This window comes from Danio rerio, chromosome 25 (assembly GCF_049306965.1).
Source record: "Danio rerio strain Tuebingen ecotype United States chromosome 25, GRCz12tu, whole genome shotgun sequence".
Lineage (NCBI taxonomy): Eukaryota > Metazoa > Chordata > Actinopteri > Cypriniformes > Danionidae > Danio > Danio rerio.
The window spans coordinates 35,478,719-35,498,704 of NC_133200.1; the positions used below are offsets into that span (position 1 = coordinate 35,478,719).

General features: G+C 41.8%; 2 protein-coding genes across 4 annotated transcripts in view; one reads left to right on the forward strand and one right to left on the reverse strand.

Moving 5' to 3' along the window:
- The window catches only part of etfa (electron transfer flavoprotein subunit alpha), a 316,751-nt gene that overhangs the window by 286,321 nt on the left and 10,444 nt on the right, over nucleotides 1–19,986 (forward strand). The window lies entirely within an intron of this gene.
- Nucleotides 1–19,986, reverse strand: part of tln2b (talin 2b) — a 259,338-nt gene that overhangs the window by 21,531 nt on the left and 217,821 nt on the right. For all 3 annotated transcript variants that reach the window (XM_073943362.1, XM_073943364.1, XM_073943361.1), the window contains exons 42-51: nucleotides 17,901–18,002; nucleotides 16,301–16,420; nucleotides 12,958–13,104; nucleotides 11,266–11,432; nucleotides 9,052–9,235; nucleotides 8,605–8,730; nucleotides 7,368–7,484; nucleotides 4,956–5,141; nucleotides 237–344; nucleotides 32–137 (exon numbers count right to left, since the gene is read on the reverse strand). In XM_073943362.1, the coding sequence (XP_073799463.1) occupies nucleotides 32–137; nucleotides 237–344; nucleotides 4,956–5,141; nucleotides 7,368–7,484; nucleotides 8,605–8,730; nucleotides 9,052–9,235; nucleotides 11,266–11,432; nucleotides 12,958–13,104; nucleotides 16,301–16,420; nucleotides 17,901–18,002 (1,363 nt within the window). The remainder of the gene's footprint in view (nucleotides 1–31; nucleotides 138–236; nucleotides 345–4,955; nucleotides 5,142–7,367; nucleotides 7,485–8,604; nucleotides 8,731–9,051; nucleotides 9,236–11,265; nucleotides 11,433–12,957; nucleotides 13,105–16,300; nucleotides 16,421–17,900; nucleotides 18,003–19,986) is intronic.

The window sequence follows — 19,986 nt, forward strand, 5'->3', positions numbered from 1 at the left end:
TGTGTGTGTGTGTGTGTGTGCGCGCGCTCACCTTTCATGGCTTCAGCCGTCTGGATGAGCTCTGTGACTGAACTCGCCACTTTCTTAGACAGCGAGGCCAACTGCTGTTTCTGTTCAGCCGTGGGTTTCTGAAGGACCTGCGAGGAGCCAAGCGCACACACTCACGAGGTTAATAAATCACAACTCGAGCACAAACACATCCTGCAAAAAAAGTGTTTGTTTTTTTTCCCACTCACGAGCAGGACGTGTTCCAGCAAGTCGACGTATCCGGTGGTGCATTCAATGCCATAGAGAAGAGCTTTATTCCTCACATCCTCGCCCACTTCTGGGTGGTACGCGGCTTGCTGCGGGACACAAACACACATTTTGTGCTATATGATGAGTACCGGATGGAATTTTATGTGCCGTTTTCAAAGAAAAGAGAGTTAAAAGGAGATGCATTACTCCATGTTAACACAAGAGGGCGCAGTTTAGGAGTAAAAAAAATAGGTTAGGGACCAATGACATTGAGAGTTTAAGTGGACATATTTTTTGCAAGATGTCAAATAAATCTTTGGTGTCCGAAGAATGTGTGCGTAAAGTTTCATCATGAATTAAACAACTTATCATTTACTATGTCTTGTTAAATTTGCAGCCGTTTGGGTGCGAGCAAAAACACAGTTTTTGTGGGTGCCTTTAAATGCAAATGAGCTGCTAGTTCGGCTCCAGGGTTTCTTTGTTGGGGGTGCTAAATATTTTTATTTATATGCATATTTCTTATATTTAGTAAATATAACCTCAACTTCTAAATAAGACATTTAAAAATGTATGCAATTTATGTACTAGTTTTGTGAAAAAGGGTAAAAAAAGGAACTTTTTCTTGCTTTCTTTTACACATACAGTATAGAAGGGATCCATTCAAGCAGTAGCTTTATGCCAATTAGTCTGGCTGAAGGGGCATGTTCATGTTATTGCGGGAAAGTGAGGTCATTGTATACCCTCTTTACAGGGCCGGAGCATGCTGAACTGCCGCTCTAGGCAGAGGACGATCACGCCGCCCTCAACCTCAATGTGAAAACAAAAGTGACCGGTTATGAAAATGAAGTGAGGAGTCACGGACCTCTATTCTGCCGTCCTATGTGCGGATATAACTGAGGACGCGCGGGTGCTGAAGGTGGGAGGTGTCAAGGATGCTGCCCTCTCTATTCTGCTGTCCTATGCGCGGATATAACTGAGGACGCGCGGGTGCTGAGGGAGGTGTCTCGGATGCTTCCCTCTCTATTCAGCCGCCCTATGCGTGGATATAACTGAGGACGCACGGGTGCTGAGGGAGGGAGGTGTCGCCGATGCTGCCCTCTCTATTCTGCTGTCCTATGCGCGGATATAACTGAGGACGCGCGGGTGCTGAGGGAGGTGTCTCGGATGCTTCCCTCTCTATTCAGCCGCCCTATGCGTGGATATAACTGAGGACGCACGGGTGCTGAGGGAGGTGTCTCGGATGCTTCCCTCTCTATTCAGCCGCCCTATGCGTGGATATAACTGAGGACGCACGGGTGCTGAGGGAGGGAGGTGTCGCCGATGCTGCCCTCTCTATTCTGCTGTCCTATGCGCGGATATAACTGAGGACGCGCGGGTGCTGAAAGTGGGAGGGAGGTGTCGCGGATGCTGCCCTCTCTATTCTGCTGTCCTATGCGTGGATATAACTGAGGACGCGCGGGTGCTGAGGGAGGTGTCTCGGATGCTGCCCTCTCTATTCTGCTGTCCTATGCGCGAATATAACTGAGGATGCGCGGGTGCTGAGGGAGGGAGGGAGGTGTCGCGGATGCTTCCCTCTCTATTCTGCTGTCCTATGCGCGGATATAACTGAGGATGCGCGGGTGCTGAGGGAGGGAGGGAGGGAGGTGTCTCGCATGCTGCCCTCTCTATTCTGCTGTCCTATGCGCGGATATAACTGAGGACTCGCGGGTGTCGCGGACCTCTATTTTGCTGCCCTATGCGCGGATTTAACTGATGACACGCGGGTGCTGAGGGAGAGAGGTATCGCGGATGCTTCCCTCTCTATTCTGCTGTCCTATGTGCGGATATAACTGAGGACACGCGGGTGCTGAAGGAGGGAGGTGTCGCGGATGCTTCCCTCTCTATTCTGCTGTCCTATGTGCGGATATAACTGAGGACACGCGGGTGCTGAAGGAGGGAGGTGTCGCGGATGCTTCCCTCTCTATTCTGCTGTCCTATGCGCGGATATAACTGAGGATGCGCGGGTGTCGCGGACCTCTATTCTGCTGCCCTATGCGCGGATTTAACTGATGACACGCGGGTGCTGAGGGAGGGAGGGAGGTGTCTCGGATGCTGCCCTCTCTATTCTGCTGTCCTATGCGCGGATATAACTGAGGACTCGCGGGTGTCGCGGACCTCTATTCTGCTGCCCTATGCGCGGATTTAACTGATGACACGCGGGTGCTGAGGGAGGGAGGTATCGCGGATGCTTCCCTCTCTATTCTGCTGTCCTATGTGCGGATATAACTGATGACACGCGGGTGCTGAGGGAGGGAGGGAGGTATCGCGGATGCTTCCCTCTCTATTCTGCTGTCCTATGTGCGGATATAACTGAGGACACGGGGGTGCTGAAGGAGGGAGGTGTCGTGGATGCTTCCCTCTATATTCTGCTGTCCTATGCGCGGATATAACTGAGGACGCACGGGTGCTTAGGGAGGGAGGGAGGTGTCGCGGATGCTGCCCTCTCTATTCTGCTGTCCTATGCGCGGATATAACTGAGGACGCGGGTGCTGAGGGAGGGAGGTGTCGCAGATGCTGCACTCTCTATTCTGCTATCCTATGCGCGGATATAACTGAGGACGCGCGGGTGTCGCGGACCACTATTCTGCTGCCCTATGCGCGGATTTAACTGAGGACACGCGGGTGCTGAAGGAGGGCGGTGTCGCGGATGCTTCCCTCTCTATTCTGCTGTCCTATGCGCGGATATAGCTGAGGACGCGCAGGTGCTGAGGGAGGGAGGTGTCGCAAATGCTTCCTTCTCTATTCTGCCGTCCTACGCGCGGATATAACTGAGGACGTAAGGGTGCTTAGGGAGGGAGGGAGGTGTCGCGGATGCTGCCCTCTCTATTCTGCTCTCCTATGCGCGAATATAACTCAGGACGCGCGGGTGCTGAAGGTGGGAGGGAGGTGTCGCGGATGCTGCCCTCTCTATTCTGCCGTCCTTTGCTCGGATATAACTGAGGACGCGCGGGTGTCGCGGACCTCTAATCTGCCACCCTATGCGCGGATTTAACAGGCCACGCGGGTGCTGATGGAGGTGTCGCTGATGCCGCCCTCTCTATTCTGTCGCCTGTGCGCGAATATATCTGAGGACGCGGGTTGTGAGGGAGGGGTCGTGGACATAACCAAGGACGTGGGTACGCGGGTGGTAAGGGAGGTGTCGCGGACGCCGCCCTCTCTATACCACCTAGGTCGCCTCTATGGACGCGCCGGCCCTGCCTCTTTAGTCTTTCTGTAAATTTACCCCTTTTTTTTATTTATTTACAGTAGATAAAGCCCTGACAATTTTCAAATAAGGTATATTTTTTCCCATAGTAGCTGCTTGCCAATTTTTCAAGTTTCAAACAAGTCCACTGGAATCTTTCAGGCAATGTTATGACGGCCGTTGTTCGGTAACAGCCTGACTGATGTGGACGAGGCTTAAATGGATGATTCTGGCACAGTGAGAGGTCATAAGCTAGCCTTCATTACACAGCAATGCTAGCTGACTGAACTTCAAATTGAGACTGCCATTTTATTACAGAGCTATTCTGCAAATCGGAAATTTGTTAGATTTTAATAGTTAAATATTATTCGCCTATATTTACCTATATTATTATAGGTGTCCTTTAAGACCCATTTATACTTCTGCATAGAGTATATGCCGTAGATCCATTGTAGCCCTCGCGCAGATCCATACCTTTTGTCGTACGCTGACCCGCACCTCTCAAAAAATGTAACTACACATCGCAATGGCACAGAGCGCAAGATCTGTGATTGGTCGGCTAGGTAGCAGTGATGAGTGTGGGTGGGGCTGAAAGCCGTGGGAACTAAAGAAACTCAACACATTGGAACAAAGAAACCCCACCGCCTACTGGTGTTCAGGAGGTGTAATTGCAGAGCAACACAGACAGAGCACAGAAGTATAATGTGGGGTTGGGCTCTGTGGCGAGCAAGTTCCTGAGTATGAAGATCACAGTGCACAAAATGTTGAACTGACCCCCCTATGTCAAGCAGTGGCGCTGTGGGTGTAATAGTGCAGACTAATATATAAAAAGCTCCACTACCTAGATCACTTACTTAATTCCAGTGTCGTTTATATTGAAGTTGATATTTAGTCGCATTATGTTGGTGTTTTGCAACAACTAATTTTTTCGAGGTGGGTTGTTAGCCCAACGCTAAACCCCCAACCTGGAGGTCCAGGACATACACACATACACTACGGGCAATTTAGCTTACCCATTTCACCTATAGCACATATCTTTGGACTTGTAGGGGAAACCGGAGCACCCAGAGGAAACCCATGCCAACATGGGGAGAACATGCAAACTCCACAGAAATGACAACCGACCTAGCTGGGGCTCGAACTAGTAACCTGCTTGCTGTGAAGCGACAATGCTACCCACTGAGCCACCGTGCCACCATTTCTAGATCACTAGGTTTTCCATATTGTTGCAGAAAAAGATTTACCAAACCCAAGTTACTGGGATTTTCTTTTTCACGTCTTTCTGGGATGATCCGTGCACCAAGGACTTGATCATAGCACTTAAACATGGAAATAGTCCGATTTTTAACGATATGACAACTTTAAAGCAGGAGAGTTTGTGTGAGAGCAACAATGTTGGCCTGTAAACACATTTAGTCGGTTGTCGAGTCTTTGGTGCTGTTGATCAGCATGCGGTGCGAGTGGGCATATGTGTGTGTGTGATGTGGATAAGCACCTTGCAGGTGGTCAGCATGTCAGAGATGGCTTTTCGGCTCAGGTTGGCAGTGGATATCACATCCTCCTGCTGAGCAGAGTTGCCTGCTGCCACCGCTTTGGCTGTCGCAACGGTGATGCCCTTGGTCATGCGGATGAACTCTTCTGGGGTGGTGGATTTCTCCGGATTGTCCTTGGACTGGAAAACCTGGAAAACAGATGATGCAAAATTTGGCACAAGGAGGAAATATTTTATGCAAAGCAGATATACTTATTGCTGGATTCTGAATGAAATAAATCTGCCCCCATGTGACCATTGTGTTGGATAGCCAAGGGGTGGGCAAGTTCAGTTCCGCAGTCTTGCAAAGTTTTGATCTGACCTTGATAAAAACTCACCTGTCAGTAACTTTCTAGTAACACTCTGACCTTGATTAGCTTGTTCAGGTGAGGTTTTTTTTAGGGTTGGAGCAAAACTCTAAAAAGTGCCCTTAAGCCCTGCTGAAAAATCCAGCTTAAACCAGCCTAGGCTGGTTGGCTGGTTTTAGCTGGTCGACTTCCAGGCTGGTTCCCAGCCATTTCCAGCCTGGTCTTAGCTGGTCAGGCTGGGAGATGACCAGCTAAAACTAGCTTGACCAGTCTAGCCAAGCTGGGAGTCCAACTTAAACCAGGCTGGTCAAGCTGGTTTTAGCTGGATTTTACTATACATTACATCACATCTTACATACAGTACATTACAACTGTAAGTGTTTTTGAAATGTCCTAACGGGCATTTGATAGCAGGAGCATTAAGCAAAGGATTAATCAGAAATCTCTTGCGTTCCTGTACCACTATCTCAAATAGTGATGGGTCGTTTATGAACGATTCATTCATTTTGAACGAATCTTCAATATGACTCGGGAACTACGAGTCCTCTCAGGGAGTGATTCATTCATCCGCGCATTTGTGCAGGTGGTATCGTTCATTTCAAGTCTTTTGAGTCGTTCATCGCGGAAAGGCAATAGCCAATCATATGCGTTTAAAGCCGGAAAAGGATTGATCTGTTCATCTCTCGAGTCCTCTATCGGGTCTAAGTCATTCGTTAATCACGGGCCAATCATATGCGTTTAGAGCCGGAAAAAATAATTGATCCGTTCATCTCTCGAGTCATTCTGTCACGTGATGAACGAACGACTCAAGAACCAGAAGACTTGAAAGGTGAACTAATTATCATGGCTCCTATCGACTCAGACTGTGTACATTGGTTAAGATTATATGTGACTGTCTGTGTAACGTGAACGAACCACTGACATTTGAAGACATGAAGAGGTGAGCTGAGCAAAGAGACAACAATACCTTCATAGACAAAAGAGAAGGTAAACATTGAAAAATTATTTTCTCCTTCATATAGTATTCGATTTATGACTTATTTGTCGTGTGATCAACCTTTTGGGCTCGTTGTAGATGTGTTTGGAAGGAATTCGTAACATTTTAATAATATTTTGGCAAATTGAACCAAATGAACGAAATGACTTGAAAAAAGATTTGTTCATCTTGATAAACGAGACTCAAAGATCCGAGTCGGTAAAATGATCCGAACTTCCCATCTGAAATCTATCAGATGCTTTTTGATATGTGGAATAGAGACACCCATAGGAGCAGGAGAACGAGGAGCAGGTGGGAAACAGGCAAATGCCCACATGGTTAATTACTCTGTATTACCTGGGTTAAAAACGAATTAGGCTGAGCCTAATCTATACCAATTCACGGCCATATTGTTTTACAAATTAGCATATAGTCTCAAAATGTGCTTAAATTATGTTAACCGAAACGATTTTACCCATTCTTCTTTGTTCCCTGCTGAAAAATCCAGCTTAAACCAGCCTAGGCTGGTTGGCTGGTTTTAGCTTGTCGACCAGCCTGGTTTTAGAGGGGTTTTGGCCACTTCCAGGCTGGTTTCCAGCCATTTTCAGCCTGGTCCAGGCTGGGAGATGACCAGCTAAAACCAGCTTGACCAGTCTAGCCAAGCTGGGAGTCCAGCCAAAACCAGCTATGTCCATCTTAAACCAGTCTGGTCAAGCTGGATTTGGCTGGCCATTTTCCAGCCTGACCAGCTAAAACCAGACTGGAAATGGCTGGAAACCAGCCTGGAAATGGCCAAAAACCCTCTAAAACTAGGCTGGTCAACCAGCTAAAACCAGCCAACCAGCCTAGGCTGGTTTAAGCTGGATTTTTCAGCAGGGTTCTGAACCTTGAATTCTCTTGTGGAACTATTCCAGACAAATAAAAGTAATGGGTCCAGTGTCGTTTGCTCCAAATTGATCTTTTGCTTTTCACATGAGAGAATCTGTCATGCAGGTGTGAAACCATATGAAGGTAAAGAATAATGGCAGAAAGGTACAATATATGAAATGACATCAGTATGAGGGTTCAATATTCACACATAATGTTCCGTACAGTGAGTTCTTGTTTGATGCACTCAATAGTGGCTTCCAGAGCCCTCGTCCCGCGAGTGGCCTCGTCTTCCACAGCTTTCACAGTTTTCAGCAGAGAGGTCACGTTCGTCACCATGACCTGTAATATCAGAAAACACAGTAAGGTCAAAGTTGAAGCTGCATTTCTTACTCTGAGTACAATGTCTCAAGTGAGCGAGAATGTCAACAGCTTTGTGGCCAGTTTTTCACCTCACGCACTGAAAGAGATCAGAGGCAATGTTACGACAGGAACAACTGAATCAAACAGCACAGTAAAACCGACAGGATTCTGTTCTTTGCAACACAAGAAAGTACAATCTAAATCATTATGAAAAGTTCAAGAGATAAAACCGAACCTTTTAATGGACAGCAGCTGAGGTTAGTAACAGATTTCCAAGCTTTTGCTTCAGGCAAATTTATAAATGCAGAACGAACAAAGGAGGAAACCCAAGAAAACAAAGCAGGCCTAAAACAAAGCCCTGAGGGACGCCATTGCTACAATGAAGGAACAAGGGCAGTGAATGTCTGAAGCAAAACCTCAGAGGATCTGAATTCGCCATATGTTGAAGGAATGTAGAAACTCTTTCTCTGAAGGTCACAACAGCATTATAACTCATTGCTTGAGTATGCTAAACAAAACATATCATGTGCAATGTATGTGGAAGTTGATCCGAGAGATTTAAAAGCATCAGGTGAGGGATTAAGAGATTACAGACGTCTTCAATCAAGTTTTGTTTAAACAAGGGATGGTTCTATCACCGTAAGATAAACTGTGTGCGCTGATCCACAGCATAACTGCAGAAGCAAGTGCTGTTTTAATTCTCTTTTAATTAGGTTGACAGAATTAATCATTTATGCTTTGCTACATGTCCATAATGGCATTAGAGAGGAAGAGAGGATGGGAAGGAAGCAGTCCTTACTCTGTACACAGACACAGCATGGTTTTGTCTCCTGCAGCGCGGCCACTGAGTCACTCGCATACACACTATCAAACACACTATGATCACTGTAAGAGAGGGTTTGATTTGTGGCCACACACCAAGATGACAGCGAGCAAAGACAGCACCCAGCCATGAAAATAAGAGACAGGGCCAGCTGTTAGATGGCATACACACATACACACACTCACACAAGCACATAGTGATAGCCATCAGAATAAGAAGTGACCCTCACCAGGCTGCATAATGTCTTTCTTGCAAACATTCTTCAACTAGACATACCTTGGCAGCACTTTTCAGCTGATACATGGAGGGATCGTCTGCCGCTTTGCCCGCGGCACATTTAGTGGCACTAATCAGCTCGGCCAAAGCTTTAGCGACGTCTCGGACTGCGTTTATCAGAACCACCTGAACGAGATAAAGAGAAGACTTTATCAGAACCACCTTTAGCCATGATATGCCACTGGCTTTATCCGGCACCATAATGCCTGGAACTCCTTCGGGAGGATGTAGTGGGAGTTTTTACCAGAATAATACAATGCACAATGATTTATTAATCCTCCATGGGTGGTTTCGATTTGATAGATGATACGTGTGAGTCAGTGTGTCTGCCACATTAGCATGATATTCAGGGTGTTGCTTAAAGATAAATTTAGTCCTGGTTAAAAATGTAGGAGAGACAGATTGGCATTGCCTACTGGACTTCTGATGTGAAAATTCTATGCGCACCTGTGTCTCCGGGTCTTCTGAGCCCATGCTTGCAGCTCCCAGTTTGACCACGTCAGTGAGCTGCGTGATGGTTTTGGCAGAGGACTGGGCCGCCTGGGCTAGTTTGTCCTGGCTCGACGCAGCACCAGACACGAGCAGCTTGGTGTCCTCAACCAAAGCTTTAGCAGTTTTCAATATGTTCTCTCTGGAGTGCACAAACAAATACGCTTCAGATAATATAACAGACAGTATACTCTGAGGCTAACGACGTGTTCTAACTACATGTGACGCGATGCGGACAATGGTTGCAGAATAACTACTGAGAGATTTCAGCTGCTGTCTGGGCTTTCCATGCCTGTCTACACCACCCTTTCTTCATATGTTCAATACCTTTTCGCTGCGTCATTTCATTTTATTACACATAACCCAATTTGTACAGTGCGTCCGGAAAGCATTCATAGCGCTTAAATCTTTCCACATTTTTTTATGTTACAGCCTTATTCCAAAATTTATTCAATTCATTTATTTTCTCAAAATTCTACACACAATAGCCCATAATGATAATGTGAAAATTGTTTTTGCAACTTGCAAATTTATTAAAAATCAATAACCTGAAAAATCACATGTACATCAATATTCACAGCCTTTGCCGTGAAGCTCTAAATTGAGCTCAGGTACATTCTGTTTCCACTGACCATCCTTGAGATGTTTCAGCAGCTTCGTTGGAGTTCACCTGTGGTCAATTCAGTAGATTGGACATGATTTGAAAAGGCATACACCTGCCTATACAAGATCCCAGGGTTGACAGTGCATGTCAAAGCACAAACCAAGCATGAAGACAAAGGAATTGTCTGTAGACCTCTGAGACAGGATTGTCTCGAGGCACAAGACTAGGGAAAGTTACAGAATTTTTTTTTTCTGCTCTGAAAGTTCCAATGAGCACAGCGGTCTCCATCATCCTTAAGTGGAAGATGTTTGGAACCACCAGGACTCTTCCAAGAGCTGGCCGGCCGTTCAAGCTGAGTGATCAGTAACCCGATCACTGTCTGAGCTCCTGTGTTCTTCTTACAGAAGAACAACTATCTGTGCAGCAATCCACCAATCAGGCCTGTATGGTAGAGTGGCCACACGAAAGCCACAACCCGCCTGGAATTTGCCAAAAGGCATCTGAAGGACTCTCAGACCATAAGAAACTAAATTCTCTGGACTTATGAGACTAAAATTGAACTCTTTGGAGTGAATGCCAGGCGTTACATTTGGAGAAAACCAGGCACCGCTCATCACCAGGCTAATACCATACCTACAGTAAAGCATGGTGGTGGCCGCATCATGCTGTGGGGATGTTTTCCAGCAGCAGGAACTGGAAGACCAGTCAGGATAGAGGGAAAGATGAATGCAGCAATGTACAGAGACATCCTGAATGAAAACCTGCTTGAGAGTGCTCTTGACCTCAGACTGGGGTGACGGTTCATCTTCCAGCAGGACAATGACCCAAAGCACACCGCCAAAATATCAATGGAGTGGATTCACAACAACTCAGTGAGTGCCCTTGAGTGGCCCAGCCAGAGCAACGATCTAAATCCTATTGAACATCTCTGGAGAGATCTGAAAATGGCTGTACACCGTCGCTTCCCATCCAACCTGATAGAGCTTGGGAGGTACTGCAAAGAGGAACGGGCAGGAATTCCCAAAGACAGGTGTGCCAAGCTTGTGGCATCATATTCAAAAAGACTTGAGGCTGTATCGCTGCCAAATGTGCGTCAACAAAGTATTGAGCAAAGGCTGTGAATACTGATGTACAGGTGATTTTACATTTTTTTATTTATTTATTTTTTATAAATTTGCAACAATTAAAAAACAAAATACATTTTTCACATGTCATTATGGGGTATTGTGTGAGGAATTCTGAGAAAATAAATCAGTTGAATCCATTTTGGAATAAGGCTGAAACATAAACAAATGTGGAAAAAGTGAAGAGTTATGAATACTTTCTGGATGCACTGTATTGCTAAGCTATTGTGGATGTTTGCCATGTTATTACCATTAAAACAGGGGTATAGCTATACTTTTACGCAAGATTTGTGGTTAATGAGGTTGATGACCGGTGTTTTTTGTCTTCAGCCAAAGCTTAAGTGGTTTTCAATGTGTTCACAATGAAAACTTCACTACAAACCCAAGTTCATTAAAAAAATAAACAGAACACATAATGAAACATAATGCTGAACTGAGTCTCACCTGTGGTCTGCAAAAGACTCTTCGTTCTCTGCATTGAGAGTGCCGGCAGAGGCGAACATGATGGTGGTGTCCAGATCAGCGATGATCCCCGAGACGGAACTGGCTGCTGTTATGCAGGCCTGAGTTCCTTTATTACCAGCCTGCAGGGCTGATAACACCATAGACACCTGCAGGACAGAGCGATCGCACTTCATTAGGAACTCCACAGGCAGAGTTCGGACAGCTTTCCAAGCCTGTAAAACGTTTCTTGGGTTGCTTTCCAAATCATTTAAATAAATATGAATATACAGTTGAAGTCAAGAATATTAGCCCTCCTTTATTTTTAAAATATTTTCCAAATGATGTTTAACAGAGCAAGGAATCTTTCACAATACTTCTGATGATATTTTTGCTTCTGGAGAAAGTCTTGTTTGTTTTATTTCGGCTAGAATAAAAGCAGTTTTTAATTTTTAAAACCATTTTAAGGTCAATATTATTAAGCCATATTTTTATTTATTTATGAAAAAATTCAATTATGACTACACAAAACTTTATATATAATAATAATAATAATTCCTTACATTTATATAGCGCTTTTCTGGGCACTCAAAGTGCTTTACACAATGGGGGGTTTACACAATCTCCTCATCCACCACCAGTGTGCAGCATCCACCTGGGTGACGCAACGGCAGCCGTTTTGCGCCAGGCCGCACACCACACACCAGCTGATTGGTGGAGAGGAGACAGAGTGATAAAGCCAATTATTATATGGGGAGGGTTAGGGGGCCATGATGGACAGAGGCCAGTGGGCAGATTTGGCCAGGATGCCAAGGTGAAACCCCTACTCTTCTTCGATGGCATCCTGGGATTTTTATTGACCAAAGAGAATCGGGACCTCAGTTTAACGTATCATCCGAAAGACGACGCTCACTAAGCAATATAGAGTCTACGTCACTATACTGGGGCATTAGGACCCACACAGACAGCAGGTTGAGCGCCCCCTGCTGGTCTCACTAACACCACTCTGAAAAGAAAGCAATGCAAAATGAAGGAAAAGCAATGCAAACTGGTCTTAAATCTGTATCAACAACATAACTGCTCCTTCCCTCAACATTAGACAGACAGATGCTGAGAGATGGACTCTGACAAGCCAATGAAAGACAGACAAGTCCATTAAAGCAAGACCATTACACCTTTTAGAAAGAGAGAGAGAGAGTGATACAGAACAACTGATTTGAGTGGATGAAAACCCATAAGGGAGGCATTCAAATGCAACCTTCCCCATTCACTTTCAGTACAGAGATGATTTGAGGCAGAGCTGAGGTCTGAATTGAATAGGGGGAACTCGGACACATTAAAGCGGAGCTCATTTAAAGCAGTGAGAGGTCACAGCGGCACCACAGCAGGGACACGACAAACTCCTGCTATTGGGATGTATTCAAAGACGATACGACTGGGCGATGAATGAATCTACCATATACAGTCTCAACCGAGGGTTCCTGCATTACTTCCAGATACGGTCAAACTCAGGAACACAAAGAACAAGCAGTGCTTCATTTACACACTGTAGGACCATTAGACTTATTTTACATCTTGTAAAAAGAGGCTTAATAGGTCCCCTTACAAAAAAGTTCAGTAACACCTACAGACATGCATTTTTTAGCACCACAAATAAAAAGTTACACAGAAGCGTGAACAGACGAGCAATCCTACCTTTTCGGTGACGGCTCGAGCGCACTCGATTAGCTCTCTCTTGGTGAAACTATCAGTCGGGCTCATCTGCAGCGCTCCGGCCTTCTGCACCAGGTAGATACAGCCATGACCCAACTCCTGCACCCGGGTCTTGATCTGAGATCCCACCTGCGAATACAGTGGGGGAAATAAACAGAGTTCGGTGGGTCTCATTTAGGGCTGCTCGATTTTGGACAAAATCATAATCACGATTATTTTGGTCATAATTGTAAACATGATTATTCTAAACGATTATCAGTTGAAGTCAAAATTATTAGCGCTCCTGAGAATTTAGTTTTTTTTAAAATAACTATTTCCCAAATTATGTTAAACAGAGCAAGGAATTTTAACAGTATTTCCTCTAATATTTTTTTTCTTCTGGAGAAAGTCTTGTTTTATTTTAGCTAGCATAAAAGCAGATTTAATTATTTTGAAACCCATTTTAAGGGTCAATATTATTAGCCCCCTTAAGCGATATATTTTTTGATTGTCTGCAGAAGAAACTACTGTTACAAAATGACTTGTCTCATTACTCTAATTAAGCCTTTGAATTGCATTTTAATCTGAAGGCTTGTATTTTAAAAAACATCTAGTAAAATGTTATGTACTGTCATCATAGCAAAGATAAAACAAATCAGTAATTAGACATGATATATCAAAACTATTGTGTTCAGAATCAAGTTTAAAAAAAAAACTTCTTTCCATTAAACAGAAATTGGAGGAAAAGGGTTGCTAATATTCTGGAGGGCTAATAATTCTGACTTCAACTGTGTGTGTAGATATATATATATATATATATATATACACATACATGTGTGTGTGTGTGTGTGTATGTATATATATAGTATGTATATATATATATATATATATATATATATATGTATATATGTATATATATATATATATATATATATATATATATATACATACATACATACATACATACATACATATATATATATATATATATATATATATATATATATATATATATATATATATATATATATATATATATATATATATATATATATATATATATATACATACAGTTATTTTCCACCCTGTAAAGGAAAGAGAAATAAATACAATAGAATAAAAATATAAAACAAACTGTGATTTAAGCATCTTCACCCTAGGAAAAACACTTTAGCTACAAAAACCCTTCAGTCAGGAGCAGTAAACGATGTTCTCGTCGTTTGATTAATGATAAAACAGGCGGCAGCATTTCGCACTGTCACTTTAATAATTTCTCTTTTAGGTGTCTTTTGATTCTCAACTCGTTTGTTTATTATGCAAATGAGGGTTAATATGATTGATCACTAATCACCGCGTTTTGACACCTATTTGACCATTAAAGCGCTCATGTTAAGATCACTTTAGATGTCTGCGCTCCTCTGCTCGTCTCAGTGTGCGAATGAGACCGAATGCTGACTGCATGCTTATGCGTGTGTTGCGCACACACACATAAACACGCGGTCTTTCGCGCTTTTGGTATATGATGCAATAATCGTTTATCTCGATTAATGGTTTTTCATAATCGTTAGAAGCCATAATCGAAATTGAAATCGGATTTTCGATTAATTGCACAGCCCTAGTCTCATTTATTAAATCTGATGTTAATGTTGTGTTCTCTATTGGATTCAAGTCAGGTGATTGGCTGGGCCATTCTGCAGCTTGATTTTCTTTCTCTGAAAGCATTTAAGTGTTTCCTTGGCTGTGTTTTGGATCATTGTCTTGCTGAAATGTCCACCCTGGTTTCATCTTCATCATCCTGCTAATGTAGATGTTGGACTGAAGCAGCTGATATTCATTTACACTGAAGAAGGGCAGGTGCTGAAGAACTACTGAGAGATTTCAGCTGCTGTCTGGGCGTTCACTGCCTTTCTACACCTCCCTTTCTTCATGTGTTCAATAATTTTTCCCTGCATTATTTCATTTTATCCCACATAACTTCAGTTGTAAACTAAATCCTTTTGTTTCCTTTTCATATATGGATTTCATTGGTTGTAACCAACATCTGGTGAAAAAGTCAAGTCACCAGCAGCTTTAGAAATATGTTTTTGGAGAAAAATCGCTTTGGAAAAAATGATTTCCCCCTCTGTACATCCCAAATCTGAATTTAGATCTGAACGTACAGTCTGAAAGCCACTGCCTCCGTTCAGCAAAGCTCTATATCCAGTAATTAAGAAGTGATTGTGAGGGCCCGACAGCTCTGTACGTTCATTACCTGACACACGGATCTGCGGGTGGGCGGCTTTTCATTATGAATATCACACAGGCTTTTAAGGCTTGTGGGGGAGCGTGGTTATTATGATAATGGCAGCGGGCGCTTATGTAAAACGCTAGCAGAGAGAGCTGGTGACTACTGGGGTTCGTGCTTTAAATGTGGAGAGAGCCAAAGTGTGAATTTGGTGTTTGCACCTTTGTTCGATGTTTTAAAGACGCACGGTGGGGATTTATAAGGTCTGTGTGTTTGTATGGAAAAGTTACATGTGTTTGCACAACATAAAGTGATGTGAATAGGTTTAATATAGGTTTATATAGGTTTATATATATATACTCCAAAAAATATATATATATACTTGAAAAACAAGTTCTATGAAGGTCAATGGTTACAGGTTTTCAGCATTCTTTAGAAAATCTTTCAACTCTGGATTGGGGAACAATGAGATTTTCAGAGAATACCGACACAGATTTTGATTACTTGAGTCACAATCATCAGGAATCTAGCCTGTGCAGATCGCTGAAAAACTTTAATGAACTACAACTCCCACAATTTACCTCAGACACACCAGTTTCTGCATGCATGTCTGCCTGTCGCCTCCTAATAAACTGCATTTGGATCCTCAACTTCATTGTAACCCCAAATCAATACAATTTGCTCTCACATAACTACTAAAATGACTTTAGACGACTTGAAATATAGTATGTTGGATTTAATTTAAAATGGATTTTAATAGTTAATTAAGTGTAAAATCTCAGTAACACTAAAGCAAATTTGCTATTTCAGATAAACATAAATGTTAACTGAAATCCCAAATGAAGAATAGAATAAAATAATATTTCAGCTAGTCATAGTCTTGTTGTTTTTAAAATTTTAATTTTAGTTTATTTTAAAACTATAACTAAAACAGCTATAAGCATATTTTTAAACTAAAATAAATAAAAAAAACTACCATATATTTATTTTATTTGTTCAGGTATAGTTGTTATATTGTCTTAATTTTAATATTAAACAAAAAAAAAAAGATTTTATTGTATAATAATAATAATAATAATAATAATAATAAATATTATTAGTATTAATAGTTTTCCTCCTTACCTCCTCCAGCTCAGCGGTGGCAGCTGCCAGTCGGCCTTGTTGTGCCAGCTGACTGTAATCCACGGTCACCTGAGACGCCAGGCCACCCAGCTCCTCCGGGCACGTCACAGACTTTGTCATCTGGTGTCACAGAACACACCATAAGAACGGTCAATTACAAGCATCCATCCATCCATCCATCCATCCATCCATATATTTATAGTAAATATTAATATGCAAATATATTGTTTATGTATACAAGTATAATATAATAATATATATATATATATATATATATATATATATATATATATATATATATATATATATATATATATATATATATATATATATATATATATATATATATATATATATATACATACATACACACACACACACATATTCACACACTCACCGGCCACTTTATTAGGTACACTTGTCCAACTGCTCTTTAATGCACATTTCTAATCAGCCAATCACATGGCAGCAACTCAATGCATTTAAGCATGTAGGCATGGTCAAGACGATCTGCTGCAGTTCAAACTAAGCATTGGAATGGGGAAGAAAGGTGATTTAGTGACTTTGAATGTGACATGGTTGTTGGGGCTAGCCGGGCTGCTCTGAGTATTTCAGAAACTGCTGATCTACTGGGATTTTCACAAACAACCATCTCCAGGGTTTACAGAGAATGTTCAGAAAAACACAGAGGCTACAATTCACACAGGCTCAACAAAATTGGACAACAGAAGATTGGAGAAACGATGCCTGCTCTGATGAGTCTCGATTTCTACTGCGTCATTCGGATGGTTGGGTCAGAATTTGGTGTCAGCATCATGAAAGCATGGATCCATCCTGCCTTGTATCAACGGTTCAGGCTGGTGGTGGTGTAATGGTGTGGTGCACACTGGGCCCATTAGTACCAATTGAGCATCGTGTCAACGCCACAGCCTACCTGAGTATTGTTGCTGACCATGTCCATCACTTAATGACCACAGTGTACTCATCCTCTCAAGGCTACTTCCAGCAGGATAACACACCATGTCATAGAGCGTGAATCATCTGATGCACAATGAGTTCACTGTACTCAAATGGCCTCCACAGTCATCAGACCTCAATCCAATAGAGCACCTTTGGGATATTCACATCATGGATGTGCAGCCGACAAATCTGCCGCAACTGTGTGATGCTATCATGTCAATATGGAGCAAAATCTCTAAAGAGTATTTCCAGTATCTTGTTGAATCTCTGCCAGGAAGGATTAAAGGCAGTTCTGAAGGCAAAAGGCGGTCCAACCAGGTACTAATAAGGTGTACCTAATAAAGTGGCCGGTGAGTGTAATACAAATTTAAAAAGAATAGAAATATTTATGTAAATATATTTCTTTGGTATATTTTTGTATTTATAAACAGTATGTGTGTGTATTTTTACATATATTCATAAATATACACAGTACACAATGAGATGAGATGAATCCTTTGACGGCACTATATATTAGCAAAGAATGACCCATAAAGCTGTCCAATCCATCAGAACCAAAATATGGGTAAAAAAGCTGAAGTGTGAATTAACTGTATCGTAGCGTCCCTCATGTGTAAGCATTTGAAGAGCGTGTCCTCACCATCTCCTGCGCTGTAATGGCGATGGCTTTGGAAAACTTCACCATGGTGGTCTGGTAATCCACAAAAGTGCCGTCAGGCTCCGGCGGAGTTCCTTCATCCATCTGTGGAGTGAAAATAAGAGACGCGGATAACAGTGAGGCAGTGCTGGATGCTGGAGTCTCCGCTTGGTTCATGTGTGCGCTGCTGAGATGAGGTTCCAGCACAAAATGATCACCGTGCAGATTTTCAATTGGCTGCCATTGTCTTGCACTGTGAATCATGACAGTATAATGAAAGACTGGCTGCATCCACAGATGATAAATGGAGATGTTGTGCCAATTCAGGCTAATAATGAGCTACAGAGACAGCTGTAGTATCTGTCACACATTTACATATGAGAGCGCCAGCTAGACATGACTCTGATTAGAAAGCGTTTGACAGATTTCTAAGACAAATAAATAAATAAATAAAAATGAAAATTATAAATCAAAAACAGAAACTGAAATAATAAGTCTAACATATCATATCATTTATTTTTATTTAATGCCATATCAGCAACAATGGCTGTTTTCATGGTCAAAATAGACATAAATCATATATATGAGTAATATCACACGAGTAGCAGTGTGCTATGGCTGTAAATCAGCACTGGTGGGAGGCGTGCGTTGGCATGAGGCCGCAGGCAAAACAGCTAATTTTGCTCACATTTTAAGATTATAAGGCTGAACGTGACATGAAATGCCATCCGTCTACAGAGATTTCTCACCAGACTGCTGTTGTGTTTGCGATAAGGAGGGACAAGGCTGAATCCAGCTTCTTATTCGCAGTTTCTAATTGACTCTATCCGGTCCACCTTAAAAACCACGAGGCTTCCGTTTTTCAGCTTTTTATTCGCGCTCAGAGAACACACTGAGCAAGGGCTTATTATGCAGTTCTGGCGCCAACTTGTGGATAGACAACGTTAACCTCCACCGACGAGCTCTCCGAAATTGTAATTATTTTAAAATAGGCACTATTCTTGCAAATAAACTGCATAGTTGCAATGTAAACAACTACATTCTCGACTAAAAACGCCTGAAAAGTATATTTTGTTGTCTAACCGCAGTAATATTTGTCAAACTGTAGTGTCTGCTTGTTGCTGGCTGTATGTGGGCGGAGTAATACACAAAGGGTAAAGAGGCTGTACAGATGCTGATATTACTTAAATATATCACAGCTATCAGCCAATCAGATTCATAATCCAGACAGAACTGTTGTATATATATATATATATATATATATATATATATATATATATATATATATGAAAATAAAATTATTGACCACCGGCAATAAATCATAAATATATCTATAAATGTTTACAAATCTATGGCTCCGGATGGATGCAGTCCTCCACTGCACCTTGGTCTCATATTCATTTCAAAGGAGCGCTACCCTGTACTAAAACGGCAGCTCTACTAACGCATTCCTTCCAGTAGACAACAACAGGGTAGGCGACATCTAATGTAAATATCTATGAACATAAATAAGATTTTTAACATCAATAAATAAAATACATATATATATATATATATATATATATATATATATATATATATATATATATATATATATATATATATGGTGTTGGTCAGATTGTCCTAATTTTTACATATTTAATATTAATCTGAATTAATATAATCAATATTATTATACAATAGAAAAAATAGGTTCATGGACAAAGCAACATTAAAAAATAAATACAATAAAACCACAAACAAATAAATGCATAAATAAGATCAGACTTTACCGTTAATAAGTATAACACATGAAAAAATATTTCTATAATAAATATATTATATATAAACACACACACACACACACACACACACACACACACACACACACACACACACACACACACACACACACACACACACACACACACACACACACACACAAATATATAAATATTTATTTAATATTATAATATTATTTAATGTTATTTATTATTTTATTTATTTAATGTCCATCCATCCGTCCATCCATCCATCCATATATATTTATTTACAAATATTAACAACAATAATAAAAATAATAATAATATTTACTGTATATATATATATA